The following is a 20,206-nucleotide window of genomic DNA, read 5'->3' as shown; positions in this document are numbered from 1 at the left end:
CTGTAATGCTTTCGAAAATTAACATCATTCATACCTTAGGAACAGAAAAAGTGGTGTTTTTGAAAGAGGGAGGCAACTGAGTAGGCATGTACAATTGTGTGGATGCTAAAAAAAAATGGTGTGGTGATATTGTAAATACATCTCTTTGTGAGTAGGCTGGGCATTCAGTTTCTTGGGCGGAGATGTCAGATACTGAAAATTGTTGCATCTGAATAGATAAAATTCTTGTGCATGCACACTCGCAAACCTGGGCATTGTATGTATTCTCACTGGTTCATCCATTTATGAAATGAGTTATTCTTTTAAGTTTCCACTCCTTTATTCCCAATTTTTCCTGCTGGGAAGAATCATTGCCACTCACTCATTCCTCTCCCCCCCCACACACACACAAACACACAATAGCACACCCCATGCAGGTACAGACGATTCCAAATGCTTTGTGCCAGAACAACATAGCTGGTCACACTAGTGTAGGCTTGAAATGTTGCAAAATGTTAAACCCTCTAAGTGACTCAGTCCCTGTGCTGTGTTTCAGCATGATCAGGCATACCAAGCGCTGAAAGGGTATTCTAAAAATGGAGATAATTACTGCAAGCAACTCTTATCTATCCTGCAACAGAGGTACGTATGAACAGCCGGAAAGAATGCAACAAATTCTGCGACTGAATTTGTTTTTGTTTTCAAAATTGGGAAGGAAGAGAGAGTTGCTGTCACATGAAGCAGGTTTTAAGATGAGTCTCTGCATTGTTTGCAAGGAGTGTTTAATTTACTCACCCACTGGTTACCAGGACAGTTAATGCGATGGAGGGAAAAGACAAGTTTCAGAATAATAATATATACCTGGATTTTATTTCTTTTGCATGAAGTTTGGCTTGATGATAGTGTGCTCTCGTATTCTGCTACCCAAACATGCATAGCCACCACTTATAAGGAAAATATTGAAGGTTTTTATTTCTATTTGTGATTGGCTACTAGACTGTCAATTGGTTTAAGAAGCTGGTGGGTTCTGACAGTAAAAAGTAACCACAATTGAATTTGCAGAAATAGCAATATAGGATGATTAATTTAAAAGGGAAATCAAAACTTTTCACCTCCTAGAGAAAATGCCAGAGGAAGAGAAGGCAAAGGGGATGCAAAGTCATTTCTACAGATACCTTGCAAAGAGCCAAGGAAGTTCAAATCAACCCGATTTGCCTTTTAAACTTGAATGAGCGAGGTGCTTCCATTTCACTGGTCTTACACAAAACACATTTGAGCCAAAGAGGCGCAATTCCCCTTTGGAGACCTATGAATGTTACATCAACTGAATTTCAAGAAATGGTAGAGCAAATTCCATCCAATGGGGAAACCCCCAAGCTCTGGAGAACGTTGTTGATACAAACGAAATCCATCATCCAGTTAGCATCTATCTGTCTATTTTGAAATGATCAAGGTGACAAGATAAATAAATAAATAAATAAGTTCTGTTAAATGAAAAAAGGAGTGAAATACTGGATCAACGTGTCTTCTGGATGATTATAAGGAGCAGGTAACTCATAGGGAAGAGGACTGTCTATAAGTTATCTCATTTCCAAACTCAACAGGACTTTAACGATCTTAAAACAGGAGACCTTTGAATTCAGTTCAGATATTAATTGAAAGCCAACACTGTATAGCTCTTGTAATAAGGGAAAAGTGTGTTCTGGATGACAGCTGCTTTAATTCCCCCATTGCTGTATTTATTTTGATCGTCTCTCGTGTTATTTGATGTACTCCACATGTCCCTCTGCTGCAGGTTAGTTACTTGACACATTTTATGTATTATTTCTTTGTTAAATTTACACGCTGCCCATCTCATTGTTGCAGCAACTCTGGGTGACTGAAAGAATACAAAACAATTAAAATTATGAAAGATTAAATAAAGACTAAAATCCAAGAGGACACGAGGGTGGAGATCTTCTTTCTACCCCATCAGCCATCTCCAGCATAGGACACCCAAAACGGGCCCCAGTCCAGCTGGCAAACCCAGTTAAACAAAGGAATTTAATCTGAACCCTATTGCTGGTTTATTACTCAATTATTCAAAAGATGAATCTAGAATATTCTTACTTTAAAGTTCACTTTATCGACCTAGTTAGGAAACCTAGAGTCTTCAAATTGTGTTGGATGATAGTCCCAAGCAGTTTCAGCCATCATGGAGACAGAATGAAGACATTTGAAGTGGCAATCTAACAACAATTGGGAAGGCCACATTTTTCCAGGCTTGATTGACATAGAAACCATTGAATCAGATCTTCAGCTTGGTTCATCCTACATGGTTTCATTCTGGAGATAGGAATTATGTAAGAATAGCTACACCCTAATTCTGAATAACATCTTACAACATGGGAAACTCTGCTCAATCCTGTTTGTGCTTTACCGATTTCCAATATGGAATAAGTTTCAACCGTTCTATTTAATTTAAAACGGATGATGTTTAATTGAAACCTACCATGCTACTTCCTTCATATCTCAACTAGAGATACAACGTATCAGTTGTATCTCTAGTTGATTTTTTTATATTCCATAACAAAAGTTCCGTAAGATTTACTAAGATGTACTTATCACTGAAGAGAGAGGGAAGACTTTTAGCTGCAGCTTATTTCATCCTGAAAGCTCAATTTATTTTCTTGTCAAGTATTTTGAGCACCATGGTTTCATTAGCTGTACCTTTCAAAAACCAATTGCCACACCACTGAAGATTTGCCTTGCATCTTAAACCTTAGGGCTTCCTTTGTATGAGATGTCTTCGTGAAAGTGATGCTTTTATAAATAGAATGAAACATTTTACCATCTGTGCAGTTAAAGGGAGGGGGAAATGAAGTTGAACAAAAATCACTGCTCTCCCTTTCAGAGATGGTGGAGCATCGACTCCCCCCCCCCCATAATACTGAGAACTATTCTGAACAGCCTGATTCTGAATCAAGCAAGTATTTGGCTCAGTGACTAGTTGGATTCGCACATTGCAGTAAGTCATGGCTGGTTTTAATCATGTTTTATTGAATAAAGTACTGTAGGAAGTTAGCACCCAAAACGAAATATTCTAGGAAATATTAAAAAGGCAGAATATTGTATTTCCTTGGATGAGAAATGGAGAAACATGATTGTAGGCAGGAAACAGACTGACTCTTGATAGCCCCCACCATCCTCAATAGCCCACAGCAGATGTCCGCACTTAAGAGATAAAGAGATAGCTAGGTCTATTCAAAGGCAAATGCCCTCACCCAAGATCCAACAAAGGTAGGATTAGCCCTCTATCCATCTAGCAACAGAATTCACCACATGGCACCTGGGGAGATTGCATCACCCAGCAAGGCTCAACCAAGCTTGGGATTCAGGACAGACTACAGAGTTGCCCCTGCATGGCCCCATGGGAGTCTGACAACCAATCAGAGTACAAGCTCAAAGTCAAAGCCCAACAGAGAGCATAAAACCAAGGTATTCTCAGCATCTCTGCCCTTTTCTGCTCAGGAACTCAAGCCATGTGATCCTGTTCATCAATAAGCCTTCTTTCCAAGCAACTTCCATGAATCCAGTGTCTTTTCCCCCATTTGGAACTGAACCCAGATGGACATTTCTTCCAACAGTACAACGCCTACTTTCATACATGACACAGTAAGCCATACATTTTTGCACAAGAGCTGTGTTCACACAAAACCTGAATTCAAGAATGAACCCAGGTATACAATTTAATGGAGTAATGTCAGATATAGCTGCTCTACCAATTCATCAAAAACATTTCCATTCTAGATAGCATCTTAGAACACGGGGATCTCCCCAAGTATTTATTTTAGGCCATTCTGATTTCAACTGAGGATTGTTTCAAAGTTGCCATTTAAATTGATTTCAAAATTCTTAATCTCAGTGAATTAAGCAGTCATTTCTTCCCTGCTGGCTCTCAGCCACTGTGTCACCACCTGCCATCTTAGCCTTTGAAACAAAAGATAACAAGATCTGCGAACTTTGTCTGCCTACAAAGCTTAACATAACATAACATAACATAATAACAGAGTTGGAAGGGACCTTGGAGGTCTTCTAGTCCAACCCCCTGCCCAGGCAGGAAACCCTACACCATTTCAGACAAATGGCTATCCAACATTTTCTTAAAAATTTTGATCCCCGAGTTGGATGCTGCTTTCCTGAAGGGTGTATTAAGTTTTTTTTTTTCTTACCTGCCTGTGAAAATAGTGTAGATACCCATGGAGACCCAGCATTACTCAAACCTTAGAGCAGCGGTTCTCAACCTGTGGGTCGCGACCCCATTGGGGGTCGAATGACGATTTGCCAGGGGTCGCCTAAGACCATCGGAAATATGGGAAGTATACTTGCGAGTCGAAGTATTGCGAATTCGGCTTCAGGCACGATGAATTAAAAAAGAGAGAAATCTTTGCTCTGACGTCTCCCTCTCAAGCCAGCTGCAATCACTCCCAATCGCTAGCCTAATCTGGCTTCAGGTGCGATAAACTTAATAGGGGAGGAGTCTCCGCTTTAATGCCTCCGTCCTCAAGGCAATTGCAAGCAGTTCAGATCGCTAGCCAATACAGCTTCAGGCGCAATAAATGCAAAAAAACAGTTTGCTGCTTTTTTTCCCCTTCTGCGGCTGCTGAGGCGCGCTGAGATTGTTGCCTAAAAAAAAATAATTTTACGGTTGGGGTCGCCACATCGTGGGGAATTGTATTAAAGGGGTCGTAGCACTATAAAGGTTGAGAACCACTGCCTTAGAGCCTTTCAATAGAGGCTGCTTTAGACATTCAATTGTAACTTATGAGGACCCAGATCGTCGGGGGCAATATGCTGACTTTGTAAAATCACTTAGAGAAAGCTGTAAAGCACTGTGACGCGGTATATAAGTGCTATTGCTATTATCAAATCAAGAATAAACAAGAGAAACTGTTCAACTTATGTACATCTGTGTCAGAATTAGTATACAGATCTGTGATCAGTGCAGAGGTGGGTTTCAGCAGGTTCTGACCAGTTCTGGAGAACCGGTAGCGGAAATTTTGAGTAGTTTGGAGAACTGGTAGTAAAAATTCTGGCTGGCCCCACCCCCATCTATTCTCTGCCTCCCAAGTCCCAGCTGATCAGGAGGAAATGGGGATTTTGCAGTAACCTTCCCCTGCCATGCCTACCAAGCCACACCCACAGAACCAGTAGTAAAAAAATTTGAAACCCACCACTGGATCAGTGCTTTCCAAGGATCCAGTTATATCACCTCTGGCTGTAATAACTGTTTTAACTGTCTTCCCGTTATTTGTCCTATACATTTTCTTACAGTCCTCTCCTGCTCCACCCTCATTCAAGGAGCGTGTTTGATAAATTACGTTCCAGTCGAAGCCAGTAAGAAAGGCTGAGAGACGGAAACCAATTTTCTCATGTAAATTACGTGAGTGCTGAGGGCAAACAGGGCATAACTGATTCATGACAGTGCAAATGAGAATTCTTAGGAGAGCAGTGCCAACTTTAATGTGAGCTGCTGAGTGACATGAATTATAGAGCAGCAGGGAAGGATGAAATTTCCAGAATGACGGATAGTTTCTGTCAAGTATGAGGAGCGGCAGGTATTGGAAGAGGAAGGGATTTTTGGAAAACCGGTTGTTTTGAAAAAGTCCCAAATCCACCCTCCTTCATCTAAAACGGTGTCTGAAAAAGAAAAAGTACTTTTTGCAACAAGATGCAAAATCCCATTAACATTCAGATTAACAGCGTTGGAAGGGAACTTGCAGGTCATCTAGTCCAACCCCTTGCGCAAGCAGGAGACCCTACCTCTATCTCTACCTAGGATCGAACTCACAATCTCCTGATTGTGAAGGCAAGAGCTACACCTCTAGGCCACATCAGCTGGGCATAAGCATAACTAAATCCACCAGTGATGCATTCGTGCTGTCTGAAAATAATAATAATAAAAAAACTGAATTAGAGTGTAAACGATTTCGGTAGCATTTATGTTCTTAAAAACTTAGCAACAATCGAACCACTTTTTAATGACTTGTTGGAACTGGTTAAATATTTTGCTTCATTGTTGTTGCTGTTTTGGAGGGGTGGGGCTGGGGTATCTGTGCATGCATAGGGATAAAACCAATACCAGGTGCAGCTAAATGAACTGGCCCCCCGCCCCCCACCCTGCTTCCAGCAGTTGCGGAGAGAATAAATTGACGGCTACCGGTAAAGCATAATTTCTCTCTGTGTTCAGTTTCTTTCTATTTTATTTTATTTTATTTTTAAAATCAAATTCTTTCAATTTTTTTAAAGGCATGTATGAGAAACCCTTTCAGAAAGGGAAGTGTCAATTCTAATTTAGTGCCATAAACGTGTTTGAAAACATCCGGCAATGGCAAGGAAGGACATTTGCCAACCTACACCGATGAGCCATAACCCTAGATTCCTAGATGTCATTTGAGATGAGAGAGAGGGGGAGGGAGGGAGGGAGGGAGGGAGAAAGAGAGAGAAGTACAGATATACAAATTGCAAGCATAGCCTCCAAAGAAGCTTTGATTATTATTTTTCCTTCTGCCCATGGAAACATTCCTGTGGGTGCCCCTGATTCAGACTTTCAGAAGCCATGCATTGTAATGTTGTCTTTGGATCAGTGGTGGGATTCAGCCAGTTCGCACCACTTCGGGAGAACCGCTTGTTAACTTTCTGAGCAGTTTGACGAACTGGTTGTTGGGAGAAATCATTAGGGCAGAGAACCGGTTGTTAAATTATTTGAATCCCACCACTCCTTTGGACTGCTGGATTTGTCCATTTTGTTTTCACATATTATTCAACTTCCTCCAAGTCTGATTTTTGTGTGATTTAGTAGACTGTTTAGCAGAAGATTCTGGCTTGCATAGGCTCTAGCACAGTTTGGGTCAAGGCTAAAACTACTGTATTATTTTAACTCCTGCTGTATAGATTCCTGCCTCCCCACTTCTCCTTCTCTTCCCCATCCCTCACACCCACACTGCTCATTTTTTTCCTCCCTTGGTGAAGTTTCCAAAGTTTTAACTTCTAAGAGGAATGAGTAGCCATTGATTCTTTTCTCTACAGAACTAGTTTGGAGATTACATATGCTAAAGGACTGGAGAAATTGGCAAATAAGCTTGCCAAAATGCTGACTAAAATAAAAGTGAAGTAAGTATTAACTATACTTTTACGCTCTCTTCTTCCACCCCTGGTCCAGGATTTTCTTCAAGGTATAAAGATACGTTACCTTTTATGGTTATTGGAGTTCCAAGGTTACAAGTCTTCTTCTCTTCTGGGTGTGACAAAAGGAAATCTGTCTCCCTGGACTTGCTGTAGTTACGTAATCTGACCAAATGGGATGAACTCAGAGCTCTGATGATTAGAAAGAATTGCTCTGCCTGACACCAGCTTTTCTTGATTTTTTTTCCATTTGAGAACTGCAGCAATTGCATCCTAATTGGAAGTTGTTGAGAACCACCATGCATGATGGTTACTAATAAGTGATTGCGAGGAACCACAGGGACACCGCAGGCTCCCTAAAAATGTTTCTAAAACAACCAAAATTGGGTCATGTTACCAAATATTACAAGAGTTTAGGGTTCTCACCTAAAATGATCATGTGAGATCTATCTATCTATCTATCTATCTATCTATCTATCTATCTATCTATCTATCTATGTATCTATCTCCTACCCTCAAAATGACACTATAGAGCACTGCACATCAGAACAACTAGACACAAGAACAGTTTTCCCCCCGAAGGCCATCACTCTGCTAAACAAATAATCCCCTCAACACTGTCAAACTATTTACCAAGTCTGCACTACTATTAATCTTCTCATTGTTCCCATCACCCATCTCCTTCCACTTATGTAACTTTGTTGCTTGTATCCTTATGATTTATATTGATATTGCTTCCTGATTGCTTATGTGTACCCTGTGACTATCATTAAGTGTTGTAAGTATTGTACCTTGATGAAGGTATCTTCTCTTTTATGTACACTGAGAGCGTATGCACCAAGACAAATTACTTGTGTGTTCAATCACACTTGGACAATAAAAAATTCTATTCTATTCTATTCTATTCTATTCTATTCTATTCTATTCTATTCTATCCATCCATCCATCCATCCATCTATCTATCTATTTATCTATCTATCTATCTATTGATGTCCACTACTGACTATTATAGTACTTTTGTGGATTAATAATAGTCCCCAATCACAATCATTCTTCTCATTTGCATCCATACCCTATGTCAGATATGGGCAATCTCTGTTAGAAAGAATTGTATTTAGACATGGCTAAGGCTAAGCAAAAAAATGCTTTGGTGCAAAGTTCATGTGAATGGAATTAAGATCTTCTCTTTTGCAGGGAGAGCTTCTCCATTTTTTTTTTTAAATCTATGTTAAAGCCATTTAGAGCTTTCATTGGAGTTTGTCTCTGTTTCCCCATCCCAAAATAGAGAAATTATGCCACTATTATTCAATGGTAATGATCAAATAAAAAAAATACAAGGGGCTCATAGTCCATATTCTACTTTGAGATCTCAGAATGTCCTCCTGCTCTATGTGCATAATAGAATTGAAACAAACTACTTCAATACTGGAAAAAAAATGAAGCAGTCCTCACAATAACCACACATCACTCAGGTGTCACTTTGCCACACAAAACTATTTTCAAATATAGCCAGCTTGCTTCTAGGGTTCATTTCTACAAAGCAATACACATCTGGAATTCATCTTATAAAACCACTGTTACGAAATTAGCTTGGGTCTCAGATTTCCAAAATAGATCATAAACCCAAACCTAGTAAAGATGTCCTATTTCCTGGGTTCTTAGGAATTCTAACTCACTCATTCAGAAGCTGAAATAAAAACCTATGTCTCCTTTTTTCCGTGGTTTTTCTTTAGCTACATTCATAGTACTTCGCTTTGTGTTTCGGAGGAGCTGAAATCTGAATCAGATTTGCACAGGTAAGCACAACTTGCTTCATTATTCAAATTATTGCGTCTCGGAGCTCCCACATAACACCTATCCTGCGCAGACTGCACTGGCTACCTGTTGTTTTCCGGGTGCGCTTCAAGGTATTGGTTACCACCTTTAAAGCGCTCCATGGCTTAGGACCGGGCTATCTACGGGACCGCCTACTGCCGGCTTCTATCTCCCATCGTCCGGTACGCTCCCACAGAGAGGGACTCCTCAGGGTGCCGTCAGCCAAACAGTGTCGACTGGCGGCCCCAGGGGAGGGCCTTCTGTGGGAGCTCCGACCCTGTGGAACGAACTTCCCCTCGGACTTCGACAATTACCTGACCTTAGGACCTTTCGCCGCGAACTTAAAACTTATTTATTTCATATGGCTGGACTAGCCTGATTTTATTTTTATTGGATGGGTTTTTAAAAGTATGTTATTTTACAGGGGAGTATGTTTTTTAACGTTTTGGGCATTTAAATTAGTTTTTTAAGGGTTGTTTTTAAATTATTGTGTGTATTTATATTTTATCTGCCTGTTCACCACCCTGAGTCCTTCGGGAGAAGGGCGGTATACAAATTAAAATATTATTATTATTATTATTATTATTATTATTATTATTAAAGTCTACCAAGGCCTGGAAGGGCTTTCAAACTTCTACAATAAACATTTCAGTGTTATTGCCTCCTCTTCAGAGATTGTATGGGTGATATTTACAATCATTTCTGCTGTGGTTGTCTGGCAAATGATATTGTTTTCCGGGAAGGCAAGTTTTCATAACATAGGTGTATATATTTTATGTCCTGCGTCTAGAAAGCTTGGCAAAGCCATTCAGACAGAAGCAATAAACCCAATGAATCGTATCCTGCAGGACCATGAGAAGAAGAAAAAAATAGTGAGTTCAGATAACCCTTGTTATGCTAATTTACTGCTACATTTTGCTTGCAGTGTTTGGGCCTACCATGACACTGACTAGGATCCAAGCCTGTACCCCAAATTGTCATCAAAAATATCTCTCGATGGAAAAAAAACCCCCACCCATCCTTCATTTAAATCTCATCCATTCCCCAGGTCTCAGCATGTTACAAATATAGCAGCATGGGCAAAAATGAGTTTGGCCAACACTAGCTAGCAGATCATTCTTAGAGACACAGACAAAGAGGGATGATACAAGAAGAAGATGCCTTAGAAAAAGGATAGTCATTCATGCCTGTAAAGGCAATAGTTCCTTTCAAATCAGGTTTTATTGCCCAGATTTGAAATGGGTTTTCCCTGAAAACCATCCTAAGAAAACTGTATCACCCTAACCCATAACCAACCCAGATGGGTGATGATCACCATAGGTATCCTACTTTCCTTGTATGTGGCTTATAGTGGAACTGATTCCTCCTTCAAACCCTGAATGTAAAATATGCAGCTGCAAAGGAGGTTACATCTGGGTTTTGGGGATGGGCTTCTAATTTCAGTGAGGGCCTTGACATTTACTGGGCGAAAATAATGTGGCTATGCTGTGGCAATGATCTATTCCATACTGTGCATCTCGTGAGCAAAGCATCTACCATATGCTTTCTACCTCTTAGGATTCTAAGCAGCGGTGAAATCTAAATTTTTTTTTACTAGCAGTTCTGTGGGTGTAGCTTGGTGGGTGTGGTGTGGCTTGGTGGGTGTGGCTTAGTGGGGTGGCAGGGGAAGGATACTGCAAAATCGCCATTCCCACCCCACTCCTGAGGGAAGGATATTGCAAAGTCTCCATTCCCACCCCACTCTGGGTCCAGCCAGAGGTGGTATTTGCTGGTTCTCCGAACTGCTCAAAATTTCTGCTACCGGTTCTCCAGAACCTGCTGGATTTCACCCCTGGTTCTAATTAGTCAATCAACAATTGTGTGATCTGGCAAAACAAGATGAAGCAGGGGTGAAATACAAAATTTATCCCTACCGGTTTTGTGGGCGTGGCTTGGTGGGCATGGCGGGGGAAGGATACTTCAAAATCCCCATTCCTACCCCACTCTGGGGCCAGCCAGAGGTGGTATTTGCCAGTTCTCCGAACTACTCAAAATTTCCACTACCGGTTCTCCAGAACCTATCAGAACCTGCTGGATTTCACCCCTGAGATGAAGGCATCCCACATATTTCAAAGGTCTCTTAGGTAGAAAGTCTTTCTAACTTAAAGATATACCGGCACCCATTCTGTCCTTTGTGATCCATTTGATCTAAGATACTGTAAAATGGACACCTTGTGAAACACGGTACATGAAAAACCCTCCACTTGGTGATAAGCGTAATGGGAGATAAGTTGAAAACGAGACTAATAATTATATCCTTTTCAACTTGATCTCCCATTACGCTTATCACTAAGTGGAGGGTTTAGGATGGTGTGCACAATAATATATATCGGTCGGTGCAATTCACTTTTCTCTCATCCCCCTCTCTTTTCTTACACATTTCATTATAAAGCTTTTGCCAACATATTTCTTTAGCAAAGCTTGGGGTCCATGTAGAGGGGTGGGGGAGGTTAAAAAATTCAAGGTAGCCCATCCCTTTTTATGTGGTAGACACATACTCCTGGCACGTCCTAAACTGAAAGAAATGCAAACTGTTATTCTCTTGGATTTTTTTTTTGTTTTGTTTTACATTATCTATTCTATTGTAAAAAAAAAAGCTTTTTTAAAAAAATTAAGATTTAGAACTTACCTTCCGTTAAAAAGTCCAACATAACTAAATATATTATGTTATATTCCCCAATATGCCTTTTTTTCAAGAGGCAACTAGACTTTCTGGCTTTTCTTTGAAGACGTTTCGCTTCCCATCCAAGAAGCTTCTTCAGCACAGTCATCCTGAACCCAGATGACAACAAGGCCAAGGTGAGCAATCTTCTGAAGGACACTACCACATAGGAAACTCTGAAGAGAGGCCCCACCAGCAGTTACAAGAAACCAGAAAGTCCAGTTGCCTCTTGAAAAAAATCACCTTTGGGACAACCATGACCTGGATGACTGAGAAGCTCCATAGATAAAATGAAAACCTATGCTTCTGGTGTTTCTCTCCACAAGGTAGATAATACAGTTGAAAAGGCAGCCGAAGCAGTTACCAGCAACTGGCGTCAACAGTTAAAGGCAAGTTTTAATCTTTTATTCCTACAAAAATACTTGGAAGTGATCCATCCATTGCAAACTGCTGCAATGGTTCCATTTACCTAAATGGGATTCAGAAGTTCTTCCTGAGAAGTGGGTGTCTCTAATGCCCCCCCCCCAAAAAAAGGATACTGGCTGACTGGTTTCTAATTTGCGAGAAGGAAAGAAGGTGATTCTAAAATAAGCGACTTAAAAATTTTCAGTGCTTAAAAATTAGTAATCTGGAGGATACAACTCATTAAAAATTTTAAAAAATTTCTTTAAAAATTGAAAATTTCTTCTCCCCTTTATTACACTGACCAGTATCCAACAATGAAATATTTACTATTTTCAGGGCAGTGGCTGATAGATGTCATCTAAATGTCATCATCAGCAAGCCAGAGATTGCAAGCCATTGTGTGTGTGCATGTGTCAAACAAAGTCATTAAGACAATGAGCATTAAAAAGAGTATAGCTTCAATCCCACACTTGTTCTCGCCCTCTTGACTTTTGAGATCCCAATACCCACGGTTTGGATTGTATGCAATTCCCAAGATATGGAATAACAAAGCATCTACTGAAAGAGGTTGCTTACCATGGCTTGTCATATTCACTCTGATTATGAATTCTTTTGATATTGGTGTATTTGCGGGATAGGCCAAGAAGAAGTTAAAAGAGCTGACCAAGGACCACGAAGCACTTTTCCGTGATACAGAAAGCTCCCACCCATTGGCTTCCCCAAAGAGCAAAAAAAAGGTATGTCTTCAGACAAATTGAGACATTATATAAATAAAGTGGAGTAGGTAGACAGGTAACTTGACTCAGGAAGTTCAGTTCCCAGAGGAACTCTTATCTACTTGTGAATTACCTTCTGGGGAAGTTTCTGTCGGCACACATCCCTCACATCCTGGACATAAACTGTTTCAACTCCTACCCTCAAAACGACGCTATAGAGCATTGCACACCAGAACAACTAGACACAAGAACAGTTTTTCCCCCGAAGGCCATCACTCTGCTAAACAAATAATTCCCTCAACACTGTCAAACTATTTACTAAATCTGCACTACTATTAATCTTCTCATCGTTCCCATCACCCATCTCCTTCCACTTATGACTATATGACTGTAACTTTGTTGCTGGTAATCCTTATGATTTATATTGATATTGATTGTTCCTGATTGCTTATTTGTATCCTATGATTATCATTAAGTGTTGTATCATTAAGTATTAAATTGTACCCTATGACCATCATTTGTGTTGTAAATATTGTACCTTGATGAAGGTATCTTTTCTTTTATGTACACTGAGAGCATATGCACCAAGACAAATTCCTTGTGTGTCCAATCACACTTGGCCAATAAAAATTATATTCACTTCCACAGCCCATAATAGCACATTTCTCCTGACACCTTTTCTTCTACATTACTTGGTAAATCGTAGTGATTACAGAGATGTTGCTTTTTCCTCTCCTTCCTTGCATGTTTTTCAGATAAAATACCATTTTCACCTATTAACCTGCTTTGAAAGCAATACTCCTGCTGGGTGAAATCAATTACCCTTAAAAAAAAACCAACACCCTGCGCTTATATTTTCATTTTAGTTGCTCAGAAACCTAGAAAAATCTGCTATCAAACTGGCAAAGGAAGATGAAGACTATTACAAGAAGAACTTAACTGCCTGTGAAACTCGTGTGAAATGGGAGCAGGCATTAGAAAATGGGCACCAGGCAAGTCACCAGAGGTTTCTTTCTAGCACTGTTATCTCTGTCATCACTGAGCTTTTCTTCAGATGGAAACAAGTCATATTCTTTTCCTTTTCCAATTAGATTCTAGTTCAATTTGCAATTCTGTGAGGCACCTCCTGATTTACAGCTGTGCGTTCAAGATAAAATATCTAAGGCCTCCAAAAGTATAACTTTAAACCCTGTTTTGTTGAAGATACGTAATAAAATTGTTTCTGTTCCCAGCATCTCAAACATCCCACACTTGTCACTCTATTGATGGAAAGTTATTTAGTTGTTTAAAAAAATACCCAACCTAATGGTTCAATAATTTTAACTGTACTGATGGAGACCTCGTACACATTTTTGTCACCATTCCAGAATAATGAACTGTGTGAGAGAGCAGGCATCATTAGATGAAGCAATTTCATTTTATTTTTAAATATCCTGCGTGGTCCCATGACAAAAAGGCTTCCCAGGATCACAACTCTCCAAAAACTTAGAGCAAGCTCTTGAAGGGCTCTTTGCAAGAGAACCACCTACAACTTCCTAATTATGGAAGGATAATCACTTTTTCTTTCCCAGCATTAGCCTGATAAAAAGATGTAGGTAATAGGTAAAAGGCAAGCAGTTATTAGTAGAGCTGCTACTAATTCTTTGGAGCAGGGGTGTCAAACTCGCGTCGACACATTGCTGTCACATGACGTATCACAACTTTTTTTTCTCCTTTGCTAAACTGGGAGTGGGCGTGGCCAGCGTGTGATGGGCCACAAGTTTGACACCCATGCTTTGGAGGAAGGATAAGAATGTTTTCCTTTTTCATCCTCAGTTACCGCAGATTCGGCTTCTTTTCCCATCTATGTCAGATTTTCAACATCATTACCTTCAATTTTTGGAGGACAGAATAAAAGGCACCCATGCACATAAAGTATTCACATGCCAACAGAGGTTTGCTGTCTTGTAGTATACTTTTAGGACAATTGTTTCCTATCTTTGCTAAAATCGAATGTGAGTATTTGAATTTCATAGGTAATGTTTTATTTTCCTTAGTTTCTGGCAAGAAAGAGGACCACGTGATAAAAGCATATTGATTTGCAGCATCATAAATGTTCTCAAGATACGTTTTGTTTCCATAGCTCATGCTGTTCCCAAGATTTATTCCCTAAGAACAGAATGAACAGTGAAATATAAATTCTTGCCTTGGACTGACTTCTGCCTTTGTGCATACATATTAGCTTTAAAAATAAAAATAAATATTTAGTATGTATTTGTATGCTTTCCCATTCCCCTGCCCCCAAATAGTTAAAATCAACATGTCCACATTAAAACATCCCATAAGGAACAAGGGACATTGTGGCTCAGTGGCTAAGACACTGAGCTTGTCAATCGAAAGGTCGGTAGTTAGCGGTTCGAATCCGTAATGTCGCGTAACAGGGTGAGCTCCCGTTACTTGTCCCAGCTTCTGCCAACCTGTAAAAAATGCAAGTAGAAAAATAGGGACCACCTTTGGTGAGAAGGTAACAGCTTTCTGTGCGCCTTTGGGGTTTAGTCATGCCAGCCACATGACCACGAAGACTTTGAAATGGAGATGAGCACTGCCCCCTAGAGTCAGGAACAACTAGCACATAGGTGCGAGGGGAACCTTTACCTTTAAAGAAAAATTAAAGAAGATGAATATGTTTAGCCTAAGAAAAGATGACCTCAGAAAGATACAGCAGCGTTCAAATACCTGAAAGATTATCATGCAGGCAAAGGGGTAGATTTATCTTCTGTTACCACAGAGCGCAGAGCCAGAAACAGTGAGCTAAAACTACAAGGAAATAGATTCAAAGAAGATGTCAAGGGAAACTTTCAGACAGACTGCCAGTTGAAATGACGAGCTTTCCCTTATTGGACACACTGAAGGGTTATCTGTCAGATATGGTCCAGTGGATCCTGGGCTGATCTCCAAGGTCCTTCCCAACTCCATGATTCTATACTGGGCATGACTGACAATATTGCCTTTTGCCTGCAAGTCTTGCTAAAATGCTAAAATAAATTGCTCCGTAGTTGGTGTGTAGTCATGTCAGACTCTCGCTTGACTAAAAGGGCTTCTGGACCCTTTTCTTTCTTTCTTTCTTTCTTTCTTTCTTTCTTTCTTTCTTTCTTTCTTTCTTTCTTTCTTTCTTTCTTTCTTTCTTCTTTCCTTCCTTCCTTCCTTCCTTCCTTCCTTCCTTCTTTTTTCCTTAGTATATATCTTGAGTTCAACCTAGTTAAAATCAGGTTAATGACCATCCAGAACTAGATCAGAATCTTAAAAAATAATCAAAATACTGAGATTTGTTAAAAGTGCTTTTTTAAAAAAAATAATAATCAACAAATCGGCCATAAAGCTTCTCTCTCTTTTTTTTCTTGGAGCAGTTTAATTAAATACTGCTGAGCATCACCACCTCCACTGAGAGCTTCTATGTCTTTAATTACATCCTTAGATCTTATCCAACTCCTTCAGTACTCTTCAGCTAAAAGGAACACACCTACGTAACAGTCAGAAAGATCCACGATCCAAACCCCACCTTATTTTTTGATTGAGCTCAAGCTGCTTCCCAAGTGATTGTTTGGATCTATTTCTTTCAGCTCTTAACAATGTGCAAGCAAATGGTATTCTCTAGCTATTGTTAGTGCAAATGGATGGCTTCAGTGACCCAGAAAAGCATTGTTGAAGTAATCTTAGAATCAACTCTTAAGGCTCCAAAGGGAAATAAAGGAGGGAGAGGTGGGGGAAGGGGGGGAGGAGAGAGAGAGAGAGAGGGAGGGAGAATTAATTAATTTCATTTGCATGTCTTTCTTCATCTGGGTTTTTGAACTATGTTTCATTATTGACTTGGGTGCACCACATTATATAAGCAAATAGATCATGTTTGATTACTATTTTGCACTTTTTTTTAGTGCTGATTAGAAGGCAACAAGATTTGATTTTGCATCTGCTTTACTCAGGGAAGTTTTATGGAATTAATTCTGAGTCAGAATGAACCTCTCTAACCGATATTTCTAGCAGGACTGGAACTGATGGGTGGAAATTCTAGGGAATGCTTAACTACAATCTTCTGCCCAGCTATACTAGAACTAGCCAAGGGAAGGCTTGGCAGGGACATTAGACACACGGCGTGGGAGGCAGATGTGGGGAGGGAAAACAAAATTGACACCGACAATTTTGGTGGCCAAAAATGAAAAAAGACCTAGAGGACTACGTCCAGAGCTGTATAGTCTGTGCAATGATATGCAGCCAGGGAAAACCCCGGGCCTCTTGAAACCTGTGGCTAGTCCCACCCGACCATGGGAAGAAATAGCCATGGATTTCATTGTAGAACTCCCAGAGAGTAACGGAAATACCGTTATATGGATGATTATTGACCTGTTCTCAAAGCAAGTCCCCTTCGTGGTCTCTCCAAGTCTCCCGTTGGCATGTAAGCTCGCAAAGATGTTTCTTACCCACATCTAACGCCTCCATGGCATCCCACAAAATATCATCTTGGACCAGAGTGCAGTGGGGAGTACAATTCACGGCCAAATTCTGGAACCCTGACATATTGTACATTCAGAATTTGTTTAACTGACTGACTGAGCAAAGGCAAATTATACATGTCCCAGGATAATGCTGCAAGATCAAATCTGGGTTGGTTACCAGGATCAGAACTGACTCTTCCTTGGAAGAGCACCTATTATAGGTATCTAACACTCTCACCTACTACTTTCATACACTCTAAGCCATGGGTGTCAAACTCAAGGCCCCTGGATCCGGCCCACGGGGTACTTAGATTTGGCCGTAGGGTGCTTAGATTTGGCCCATGGGGCTGCCCTAGAAATAGGGAAAGACTGGCCTGCAGTGCCTCTGCCAGTGAAAACGGAGCTCGGGAGGGACGCGTGTGGCCATCCCAAGCTCTGTTTTTGCTGGCAGAGGGTTGCAGGAGGCCATCGCAGCCCAAAACAGAGCTCAGGAGCCCACAGGTTCCCCCAACACAAGTGACGTCAAGCGGACCATGCCCACCCTGACCACGCCCCACCCCCGGCCCCCCCAGGATCAAACACAACCTTGATGTGTTTCAAACTCAATGAAATCGAGTTTGACACCCCTGCTCTAAGCTAATCTGTGTGAAGGAAGACCCATTCAACTCTGTAGATTCGCTTTAGATATGAGCCCTAATGGCTAATGGCTGAGTAAGATTGAAGTAACTGCTCTGATTATCATGTTTAACCGTTTCTTTCCATATGGAGTAGTCATTGTTCCCTTTCCCACAGAGCATTCTTGACCTTGAGAAAGACAGACTCCTGCTTTTCTGCAATACATTACATCGTTACAGCCAGCTTCTTTCTCACTTTGGACAAAGCCTCATCGCGGTATGTTAATTCCACATTCTTTTGCTCTGGATTAAATAATTACTGGAAATTACCCGTCTAACCTCATCTGTCATTCATTCTAGTGCCATGCAAAGGTTCACAGTGTCGTCGCTGAAGCAGAAGCTGACAAGGACGTGCAGATGTTAGTGAATGAAATATCAGTAACTGCCGCAGAGACCAAGCTTGAACTCTTGTTGACGGACTACTATGTAAGTGGGCTGCCAAAGCTTTTCCCGACTGAGATGCCGGAAGCTGAAACAGAGCACTTCTGAACGATATCAGGATGAATCAGGGGTGAAATGCTCCTGGTTTGGACCCGATCACCCGATCCAGCAGTGATGGTGGTGGGTGGTTCAGAGAACTGGTAACAAAAATCCCTGCCTCCCCCCCCCCCCCAGCAAGCCCGGCTGAGCCGTGCAATCATCAGAGGTTTTTTTTTTTTTTACTTTTAAAAGCATTTTTTCTTCGGCCAAAAAAATGCTTTTAAAAGTAAAAAAAAAAGCCTCTGATGATCGTGTGGCACAGCTGGGATCGTCAGAGGCTTTTACAACCTCTTCAGCTGAAGAGATGGTAGAAAAAATGCTTTTAAAGGGCTCCTCTGACGATCCCAGCTGAGTTGCCTGATCGTCAGAGCCTTTTTTTTCTTTTAAAGCAAAAAAAAATGCTTTTAAAAGAAAAGCCTCTGACGATCAGGCAACTCAGCTGGGATCGTCAGAGGAGCCTTTTAAAAGCATTTTTTCTACAACTTCTTCGGCCAAAGAGGTTGTAGAAAAAATGCTTTTAAAAGTAAAAAAAAAAAGAACCTTGGCCATGCCCACCCAGTCACATTACCCCCACCACCACCAAGCCACACCCACATAATCGGTAGTAACAAATTTTACATTTCACCCCTGGGATGGATTAATAATAATAATAATCTTTTTATTTATAGACCTGTTCATTCACAAGCACAGCACATGTGTATGACAGCCGTATCCAAGGGTAGGTGGAATATCTAACCCACCAACAGCTGTGGTGGCATGGTGCATTAGAATGCTGCATTGCAGGCTAGTTCTGCCCACAGCTGGCAGTTCGATTCTGACCAGTTCATGGTTGACTCAGCCTTCCATCCTTCTGTGGTCATTAAAATGAGGAGCCAGTTTGTTGGGGGCAATATGCTGACTCTTGGAGAGGGTTTTAAAGCACTGTGAAGCGGTATATAAGTCTAAGTGCTATTGCTATATCAAAATGTCAAGACAGTGATCACATTCACACAATTCTTTGTACATGGACATGGTGTCAACACACATACAGAAGGAGCAGGACATTGATCGCATGGTTGCCATGGTCACCCTGACTTTTGTTTTACCCCCCGCCCCTCCCTTCCCCTGGGTTTTTCCTGGTACATGAGTAGAATCCAAGCTATTTACTATAGAATCTGAAGCTTAAAATCCACAAGCTCTTATAAACTGTAAGCACATTTCATGCTCCAATATAAAGCCTTCATGGTGAAGAAAAGAAATGAAACTACTTTTCCCCCTGGAATAAGTTGATAGGCAGAACTTAAGAAAATTAGTCTTCTAATCAGGAATATGCAGAACAGAGAGGAAACAGAGAACAAAGGAGACAGCATATGTATCCATGTATGTATTCACAATGCCTCTGTTAATCAATAGGATTAAAAGTAGCAAAAATCTTTGATTTTGGAGCTGTATTTTTCCAGCACACATAGTCATTTTGGAAAGACGAGGGACAGCATATAAATTTAACAAATAACATAAATTTTAGTCTATTGTACTCTCAAACACAGCAAGAGTATCATGGTTCAGTGTTAAATGAACTCTGAAAAGTCTCCTGACTGAAACTATGTTTAATTAGGGACAAAGTATTGTGCCAACATAGCCCATATCTTATAATAAGGTAATTATATAATATATAATAATATATAATATTGTATATATAATATATAATCTATAATAATATATAATTATATAATAATTATATAAATATAATATAATTATATAATCTTATTATAATAATATAATAAGATATTATAATATCTTATAATAATAACCCATATTTTATAA

The 20,206-nt window shown here is 40.3% G+C and overlaps 1 protein-coding gene across 4 annotated transcripts in view; it reads left to right on the top strand.

Moving 5' to 3' along the window:
- NOSTRIN (nitric oxide synthase trafficking) overlaps nt 1–20,206 on the top strand; it is a 41,439-nt gene that overhangs the window by 2,341 nt on the left and 18,892 nt on the right. Inside the window, exons 2-10 of one of the 4 annotated variants that reach the window (XM_058191157.1) lie at nt 536–621; nt 7,048–7,131; nt 8,877–8,939; nt 9,749–9,830; nt 11,986–12,048; nt 12,703–12,801; nt 13,647–13,772; nt 18,042–18,140; nt 18,224–18,349. In XM_058191157.1, coding sequence (XP_058047140.1) covers nt 536–621; nt 7,048–7,131; nt 8,877–8,939; nt 9,749–9,830; nt 11,986–12,048; nt 12,703–12,801; nt 13,647–13,772; nt 18,042–18,140; nt 18,224–18,349 — 828 coding nt within the window. Of the gene's footprint in view, nt 1–535; nt 622–2,961; nt 2,987–7,047; nt 7,132–8,876; nt 8,940–9,748; nt 9,831–11,985; nt 12,049–12,702; nt 12,802–13,646; nt 13,773–18,041; nt 18,141–18,223; nt 18,350–20,206 lie in introns of those variants that run through there. The other 3 variants (XM_058191167.1, XM_058191184.1, XM_058191175.1) reach the window with 3 other exon arrangements.

The sequence above is a fragment of the Ahaetulla prasina genome, chromosome 1, assembly GCF_028640845.1.
Source record: "Ahaetulla prasina isolate Xishuangbanna chromosome 1, ASM2864084v1, whole genome shotgun sequence".
NCBI lineage: Eukaryota > Metazoa > Chordata > Lepidosauria > Squamata > Colubridae > Ahaetulla > Ahaetulla prasina.
This window is presented reverse-complemented; position numbering and strand designations above follow the sequence as displayed.